An 8,592-nucleotide genomic window follows, 5' to 3' on the forward strand; every position below is an offset into this window, starting at 1 on the left:
AGTTCTTTTAAGCAATGCACCTATAGATAAAGAGACTAGAAAAAAACGGTTTAAGAAAATAATGAGGCCAGGTGCAATCCAGGATTACACCTGCAGGCCAGGTGTAATCCAAGCATTTTGGGAGGCTGAGGCAGGCAGATGGCTTGAGTTCAGGAGTTAGAGACCAGCCTGGGCAACATGGTGAAACCAGGTTTCTACAAAAAATGGTGGTGGCGCCCACCGGTAGTCCTAGCTACTTTGGAGAACGAGGTGGAGGATTGCTCGAGCCTGGGAGGTTGAGGCTGCAGTGAGCTGTGACTGCACCACTACTGCAGCCTGGGCAACAAAGCCAGACCCTGTCTCTAAAATAAAATAAATAAAATAAGCGTTCTCTTTCTCAGCTACACCTCCAGGGCTGCCCTGGTACAAAAATGAGATGATATGTCTGTGTCAGTTACACAGAAGAGGGTCTGATGCATAGTCAACACTACACAAGGGCTGGTTGTGATTGCAGAACGAAGATGAGGACAACCAAGGTGAAGCAAAGAAAGAGGAAACAGACAGTAGAAACAGGGACAGAGACAATTTGGAAACCGAGTGTTGGAGGGCAGCCATCCCGGGCACAGGCCAACCTTGGGTTGAAGTCCTCACACCCGACTGGGATCCCAGAGGCCTGGGGCCAGCTCTGATGTTGGGAAAGCTTGCCCTGGACAGGAAAGCCCGGCTGCAAACCCCATTCTCAGCTCTGCACATAAAAGCCAGCATGGACCATCGAGGCACTGTTGCCCAAGTGGAGACTGCTCTGGACACCTCCCAGGGGACAGTGGACGGCAGCACCTGCTGCAGCACGAGGCACAGAGGGTGCACTGCAGAGAGGAGTGAGGGTAGAGGCCACGGCGAGGAGGGGGCCGGCTCCCGCTCTCTCCCACTGTGTGTGCTGCGCCTTCAGGCTGAGCATCGTCTCCCCTGCGAGCCTAACCCAAGGCGGGGGTCTGGACGCACGGGACCCTCTCTTTGGCTTCCCTGACGTCTCTCGCCTGCTGCAGAAGCAGAGATGCGGCCGAGTGTCCGGGCCGCGGTGGCCGCCGGGCTGTGGGTCCTGTGCACGGTGGTCACAGCGGCCCCCCGGCGCTGCCTGCTCTCACACTACCGCTCGCTGGAGCCCCGGACGCTGGCGGCAGCCAAGGCGCTGAGGGACCGCTACGTAAGTCACCGCCCAGCCCCTGCCCCACCTGGGACTCTGGCCCAACCGGGTTCCCATACACCCGTCCCTGTCCCCAGGGGTCGTGCGTCCTAGCGCCCAGCAGGCGCCTCTCGTATGTCAGCACCCGCAATTCCCACCACGAGACCCCCGCAGTCCCCGTCGTCAGCGCGAACGCAGGCTCAGGGTCAGTCACAGAAGGGCGCCCTGCTGGGCGGACTCGGCTCCCGGTCAGGGCGCAGGGCTTTGCTGGAGGAGCGCGGGGTGCAATTCAACCCGGGTTCACGCCTTCGGGGAGCTCCCTGGTTCAGTATACGACAGGCACAACCGTACGCTGCCAGTACCCATCCACGTCCAGGAATCCCAGACTGTGCAGAGGTTAGGGGCCCTGGCGAGGGGGCCCAGCATACGTGATAAGCACCGCTTATCCCGCAGGAGGAAGAGGCGCTGAGCTGGGAGCCGCGCAACTGCTCCTTCCGCCCCAGGAGGGATCCTCCGCAGCCGTCGGTGAGGCCCGGGAGCGGGCGGGAAAGGCATGGCCCGGGAGCGGGCGGGAAATGCATGGCCCGGGCGCGGCCCCCTCTAACGCCCTCTGGTCCCCGCAGTCCTGCGCTCGGCTCCGCCACGTGGCCCGGGGCATCGCGGACGCCCAGGCCGTGCTCAGCGGCCTGCACCGCCCGGAGCTGCTCCCCGGCGCCGGCCCGATCCTGGAGCGGCTGGCGGCCGCAGGGAGGGACGTGGCGGCCTGCGTGAGTGACGGCCGCGCCCCGCCGCCCCTCGCCCTCGCCAGCTTCTCTACATCCTCAGGCCCACAGCGTGCCCCAGCGCTTTGCGAATCTGTCCCGCTTAGCGGAAAAACCGATCCAGAGCCGATTTGGGTCCTCTGGGTGTCCTCAAATCCGGGCTCGGGTCTGCGGCTGGGAGGGTCACGGGCAGATGCAGAGAGGGGCTTCGTCCTTCGCCTTTTCCATTTGCCTCATGTCCCACCTCCAGCTCGAGCTGGCACGGCGAGGCTCCTCCAGGAAGGTCCCCGGGGCCCCGAGGAGGCGTCACAAACCGCGGAGAGCTGTGAGTGCAGCAGGCAATACAGGGTTAGCCTGCAGGGAGGACCGGGCGAGGCTGACAAGGACGGGACTGAGGCTGGGAGCAGCGTGACTGGTAGGGGCTTCTCGGGAGGGAAGAGCCTGGCTTAGCCCCGCTGCGCTCCCTCCCGGGCTCCAGGACTCACCTCGGTGTCGCGAAGTCAGCGTGGTCTTCAACCTCCTGCGCCTGCTCACGTGGGAGCTCCGACTGGCTGCGCACTCTGGGCCTTGCCTCTGACCCCACACCCTCCGGCACCACCGAAACCTCCACGCCATTGGCTGCCGGAAGCGGCTCCTGTCGCCCATTGGAGTGACCAGACAAGGCTCTCAGCCAATGGGTGCTGAGGCACGAGAACTTCTTTGCAGCTTTGGGCCTGACTTGGGTCCACTGTCTCAGATACAAGATGAGTGGGTCCTTCTACAGGGAAGAGAGTGCAGTTCTCCAGGAAGCAGCGATATTTCCTCGGAGTATATTGTAAGACCCTCCAAGGGTTGCTATGACTGAAAGAGACTTGAGGTCTGGAAACTGTCGCTGACCCCAGGCAACAGGGACCAGTTCCTCCTTGTGTGGTTACCAGGACACCGCCAACACCAGGTCCTAACCCCGGATTTGTAGCCCCACAGCCATCTTTGAGATTCTGTGAATCCGTGACTCTTGGATCAGGCATCTAAGGGACACCAACCCATGAGGGATTTGGTAGTGAAAGGCCCAAGAGTCCTTAACTGACTGTGGTTCTTTGGATTCCATAATGTGTGTTGTTTGTATTTGTGAAATTCCTGTGTATTTGCTTTTCTGTCTCCTGGTTTAAATTTACTGCCAGTTATTAAAGAGCGTTTTGATTGCATTGGTTGTTTTCCGTATGATGACTGTGAGGTGCGCCTTACTGCAAAAAAAGAGGCTGAGCCAGGGACTCAGGTGGCCTGAGTTTCAGTTCTGACCCTGCCAGTTAATTACGGTGTAATTCAGGGCAAATTACTTTTCTGAGCCTATATTTCCTCACCTGTAGGATGGGTTAGTATACTTGCCTTGTGGAGGAGTAGTGTACATTGAGATCACGTTTTAAACTTTCCAGCTCAAGTACTGGTATGGCCTTAATGAGTGGATTCCATTAAATAATCCCTCACATAAATAGAAAAACAATTGTGCTGCTAATTTTTTTCTCCAAATCTGTGCATTAGCACTCTGTGTTGCTGAAAGCACCCCTCCTTGCCAAGGTCACATGACTAGTGAGGGTCAGAACCAGGTTTGAACCCCAGACCCTTCAGCTCTAAGACCCATGCTCTTGATCACTGCCTGAACATCCCTAAGAAAAACAGCACCCATGTGGTGTCCTTCAAGTCCTCCATCACACCTCAATTCTTGAGCAGAGCCTCGTATTCCTGAGTCCTTCCTTGCCTGGCAATTAAGAAATATTGGCCTCTGGGTGTGGTGGCTTACCCTTGAAATCCCAGCAATTTGGGAGGCATAGACAGAGAGATCACTTGACATCAGGAATTCGAGACCAGCCTTGCCAACATGGTGAAACGCCATCTCTACTAAACATATAAAAATTAGCTGGGAATGTTGGCACAAATCTGTAATCTCAGCTACTTGGGAGGCTGAGGCAGGAGAATCGCTTGAACCCAGGAGGCGGAGGTTGCAGTTAGCCAAGAGTTTGCACTACACTCCAGCCTGGGTGATCAAATAACATCCTGTTTAAAAAATATATATATATATTTGTATATATATATGTATATGTGTGTATATATATACGTATATATGTGTGTGTATATATACACGTATATATATGTGTATATATAGGTATATATATGTGTATATATATACGTATATATGTGTATATATACGTATATATACACATATATATGTGTGTATATATACACATGTATATGTGTGTGTATACGTATATATACACATGTATGTGTGTGTGTATACGTATATATACACATATATGTGTGTGTATATATACACATGTATATGTGTGTGTATATGTATATATACACATATATATGTGTGTGTATATATACATATATATATGTGTGTGTATATATACATATATACATACACACACACACACATACACACACACACAACGCCAGGAGTGGTGGCTCAGGCCTGCAATCTGAGCACTTTAATAGGCTGGATGAGGAGGATTGCTTGAGCCCAGGAGTTTGAGGCTGCAGTGAGCTATGATCATGCCATTGCACTCCAGTGACAGAGTGAGACCCTATCTTAAACAACAACAACAACAAAAGCAGAGCAGGTGGGACCTCTCGGGAACACCCCTTCCTGTAGGTAATCCCTGGGACTCCATCAGTTTCCCTTTCCCTACAGCTGCTCACCTGGCTCACTGGCCCTGCCCTGCTCTGGGCTTTCCCAGCCTGGGGCTCCCCTGGTGGCCGGTGTCTTACCTGAGGTTGTGTTTTCACTTTTCCCACATCAGCTGGGACTGCCCTTCTGTCAGGGATAAAAGCCGCCCCATGGAGCTCAGGCAGGAGTTATATCTCAAACAGAGCTCAAAACTGACAGAAAGAGTCGAGGCCAGGACACAGTCTGAGATCCAGAAGAGCGGACGGAAAAGAACAGAGACTCCAAACAAGACCCAAACGGACCCCGGGTGACAGCCTCAGAGTGTTTCCTCTGCTGACAAAGACCAGAGATCAGGAATGAAACTAGGTGAGTCCCACATCTCTGTCCGTGCTCAGCTCCTGCAGCCCCTGCCCTCAGGGGGCAGCCTCTCCATCCCCTCAACTCCCTTTCTCTCTGTGACACAGACATGGCCGGGGGCTGCATGCCAGTGCTGGTGCTGATGGCCGCAGTGCTGACCGTGACTGGAGCGGTTCCTGTCGCCAGGCTCCGCGGGGCTCTCCCGGATGCAAGGGGCTGCCACATAGCCCAGTTCAAGTCCCTGTCTCCACAGGAGCTGCAGGCCTTTAAGAGGGCCAAAGATGCCTTAGTGAGTCTCCCCCTGCCCTCTTGCCATGGGCTAGCCTCTACCCCCACTCCAAGGGTCACCACGCTTTCCTACTCCCAGCTTCCTTCACTGGGCTAGCCTCCACCCTCCCTGCAGTGGGCTATCTCATGCTCCTACTGCAGGGATTGACTCATGTTTTCCCGTAGAAGAGGGTCCTCTACCATCCTCCTAGCAGTTAACCTCCCCTATCCTGTTGTCAGCCATCTTCCAATCCCACCAGAGTGGTCTAACCTCCAACCCTCCTGCTGGGGCTAACCTGTGCCCTTCCTGTCTAGGAAGAGTCTCTTCTGCTGAAGGACTGCAGGTGCCGCTCCCGCCTCTTCCCCAGGACCTGGGACCTGAGGCAGCTGCAGGTGAGAGGGGGAGTCAGGCCCATGCCTGCCCTCCCGACCCCGTTCACCTGGCTCTGTAGTGGCCCCTTCACCTTCTCCTTCTCCCTGGTCTCTCTCGCTCCTCTCCCCACACCTGCCCCCCTTCCCTCTGCTCCCACCTGACCATACTGGCTGTGCCCTCTCCCCTGTGCCTGTCACCTTCACTTGTTCCTCTCTATCCTCCTCCCCTACCTGTTCCCTTCACCTGCCCCCTCACCTGTTCTTTCTCACCTCTCCTCAGGTGAGGGAGCGCCCCGTGGCTTTGGAGGCTGAGCTGGCCCTGACGCTGAAGGTTCTGGAGGCCGCCGCTGATGCTGACTCGGCCCTGGTGGATGTCTTGGACCAGCCCCTTCACACCCTGCACCACATCCTCTCCCAGCTCCGGGCCTGTGTGAGTCCTCGGGGTCCAGGCACCCAGGTCTGTGGGCTCTGAGCAGCGTCCTTCCCCTGTGGTGGCCCAGGCCCCGCCTCACACACGGCTCTCCTCTGCCCACAGATCCAGCCTCAGCCGACGGCAGGGCCCAGGCCCCGGGGCCGCCTCCACCACTGGCTGCACCGGCTCCAGGAGGCCCCAGAAAAGGTGAGTGACCCGGGAAGAGAGGGACTGGGGTCTGGGGAGCCACTAGGAGCCCAGACCCTGGACAGCCCCTGACCCATCCCCTCCTCCCTACAGGAGTCCCCTGGCTGCCTCGAGGCCTCTGTCACCTTCAACCTCTTCCGCCTCCTCACGCGGGACCTGAAATGTGTGGCCAGCGGGGACCTGTGTGTTTGACTCTCCCACCAGTCATGCAAGCTGAAATTTTATTTATCAATTAACCACTTGTCTTAATTTATTGCCACCCAATCGCTATTTATGTATTTGTGTGTGTAAACCCAACTCACCTCCAGGAAAATGTTTATTTTTCTACATTTTATAACCTTTGTTGAAGTAAACAATGAGGAAAAGACACCCATGACATGGGACGGTGTGTGTGTGTATTGGTGTGTATTTCCTTTGCGTTGCTGCCATAAGAAATTACCCTAAAAGTAGCGTCTAGAACAGCAGGTTCGTTGAGGCTGTGCTGTCCACTGGGGTCCCCAGGCCCCATGTCACTATCGAGTACCTGGAATGCAAGTGGTGCAACCTCATTTTGTCAGTGAGTGTAAAACATACCCCAGAATTTGAAGATTTACTGTGAGAAAAAAATGTAAAACAGCTTAATTATAATTTGTATATTCATTAGATGTTGAAATGATAGCACTTTGGATGTATTGGGTGGAATGAAGCATCTTTAAAATTAATTTAGAGCCTGGATGCGGTTGCTCAAGCCTGTAATCGCAGCACTTTGGGTGGCTAAGGTAGAAGGATTACTTGAGCCCAAACCAGCCTGGGCAACATAGCAAGATACTGTCTGTGCAAAAAATTAAAGAATTGGCTGGGCATGGTGGTGCAAGCCCATAATCCCAGCTACTTGCAGAAGTTGAGATGGGAGGATTGCTTGAGGTCAGGAGTTCATGACCAGCCTGAGCAACATAGCAAGATCCTGTCTCTTGTGTGATCACATCTCACTGCAGCCTCAAACTCCTGGGCTCAAGTGATTCTCTCTCTTCAGCACCATCCTCCACCCACCCCAGCCCCTCCTGGAACTGGAATTACAGGCTTGAGCCACTGGGTCCAGCCCATTCTCTTTCCAAGAAGCCCCTGAATCGTATAAGCAAACGTGAGGTCTCACTAACCCTGGATCGGCCCCCACAAATGAGGAGGACAACTTGGATCAGGGATCCCTGCTGAGTAGAGTTGGCTGAGCTGCTGGAACAAAGAGTCCCCCAAATACAGTGACCGTGGATTACAAACCACAGAGTGTCATTCTCCACCAGCTCCTCCTCCCAAGGTGAGCGCTCCTCCTGGTAGGATGGCCCCACCCAGTCATCCAGGGGCCCTGGTTCCTGGCAGTTCTGTGCTCCACAGTCCCCGGGGCAGGGCTCCTTCACCATCTTCACCCACCGGACCTCACGGCAGCCTTGAAAAGCCTACGGACCCTTCTCAGAATGAAAGAACATGCGCAGGACAAAGGAATCCAACTCTGATTGTAATACAGTGATCAAAATATTTTTTCACACTGTGACATGGCAATTCATGTGCTTCTTCATTAATGCATTAAGTAAAAAATCACCCGTGGCAGCTTTAATAACCACTGTGACTTGGAAGCAGAGATGAGCATAAATGATATTTCAAGGTGCCTGCTGGAAGATAACGTGATAGGAAATGTCTGTGATTTCTTTTGGTGACAAAGTCACAAGTTCTGCTAACACTGTTGTGGTGTGTTGCCTGCATTTGTAATGGATTTGTGCTAGACGGAAGCCTGTCCCCAGAGTGTTCCTGATCCCTGGACCTGGGAATATGTTATGTTTCCATGGCACGAGGGACTCTGCAGATGTAAGTGAAGAGTTTTGGATGGGGATGTTATCCTGGGTTGACCACCTGGACCCAGTATTGTCACAAAAGTCCTTCTAAGAAGGAGCCAGGGGGTCCGCATCATTAGCAGGAGATGTGACCACAGAAGCAGGAGGTTGGAGAGATGTCAGGAAGGGAACCGGGGTCAAGGGATGCCGAACACCCCCAGAAGTTGAGAAAGGCAAGGAAAGAGATCTCCCCTGCAGCTTCCAGAAGGAACCAGCCCTGCTCTCACCTTGACCATCAGAACTGTAGGAATAGAAATGTGCCTGTGTTTTGTTTTGTTCTTTTTGTTCAGGTAATTTAAATATTTTTTTAAATTGTGGGAAACACATAAAATGTGCCATCTTATCCCTTTTAAAAAACATTGTTCAGTAGTGTAATTTTATTATTTATTTATTCTATTTTTATTTTTATTTTTTTGAGACAGGATCTTGCCCTGTCACCCAGGCTGGAGGGCACTGGCATGATCATAGCTCTTTGCAGCCTCGACCTCCTGGGCTCAAGTGATCCTCCCACCTCAGCCTCCTGAGTAGCTGAGATTATAGGTGCA

At 53.7% G+C, this 8,592-nt stretch overlaps 2 protein-coding genes across 2 annotated transcripts; both read left to right on the forward strand.

The window, feature by feature from the left end:
* The first annotated feature begins 760 nt into the window (after positions 1 to 760).
* LOC104676159 (interferon lambda-4) lies at positions 761 to 3,322 on the forward strand. Its single transcript, XM_010380922.2, has 5 exons — positions 761 to 1,183; positions 1,616 to 1,687; positions 1,786 to 1,929; positions 2,174 to 2,248; positions 2,402 to 3,322. Exons 1-5 carry the CDS (start codon positions 1,034 to 1,036, stop codon positions 2,498 to 2,500), a joined length of 540 nt encoding a protein of 179 aa, XP_010379224.2. The 5' UTR covers positions 761 to 1,033; the 3' UTR covers positions 2,501 to 3,322.
* A 1,549-nt stretch (positions 3,323 to 4,871) lies between these two features.
* On the forward strand, positions 4,872 to 6,402 carry LOC104676158 (interferon lambda-3). The gene is made up of 6 exons (XM_030913047.1): positions 4,872 to 4,936; positions 5,035 to 5,216; positions 5,510 to 5,587; positions 5,847 to 5,996; positions 6,102 to 6,185; positions 6,279 to 6,402. The coding sequence occupies exons 1-6, from the start codon at positions 4,927 to 4,929 to the stop codon at positions 6,375 to 6,377; spliced, it is 603 nt and encodes a 200-aa protein (XP_030768907.1). The 5' UTR covers positions 4,872 to 4,926; the 3' UTR covers positions 6,378 to 6,402.
* The last annotated feature ends 2,190 nt before the right edge of the window (positions 6,403 to 8,592 follow it).

This window comes from Rhinopithecus roxellana, chromosome 12 (genome assembly GCF_007565055.1).
Source record: "Rhinopithecus roxellana isolate Shanxi Qingling chromosome 12, ASM756505v1, whole genome shotgun sequence".
Classification (NCBI taxonomy): domain Eukaryota; kingdom Metazoa; phylum Chordata; class Mammalia; order Primates; family Cercopithecidae; genus Rhinopithecus; species Rhinopithecus roxellana.

Coding starts and splice junctions, on each gene's coding strand:
- LOC104676159 (XM_010380922.2), top strand. CDS start 1,034: ATGCGGCCGAGTGTCCGGGCCGCGGTGGCCGCCGGGCTGTGGGTCCTG. Junction 1,930..2,173: donor GGAGGGACGTGGCGGCCTGC/GTGAGTGACGGC, acceptor TCCCACCTCCAG/CTCGAGCTGGCACGGCGAGG. Junction 2,249..2,401: donor GTCACAAACCGCGGAGAGCT/GTGAGTGCAGCA, acceptor CCCGGGCTCCAG/GACTCACCTCGGTGTCGCGA.
- LOC104676158 (XM_030913047.1), top strand. Junction 5,217..5,509: donor AGAGGGCCAAAGATGCCTTA/GTGAGTCTCCCC, acceptor CTTCCTGTCTAG/GAAGAGTCTCTTCTGCTGAA. Junction 6,186..6,278: donor TCCAGGAGGCCCCAGAAAAG/GTGAGTGACCCG, acceptor TCCTCCCTACAG/GAGTCCCCTGGCTGCCTCGA.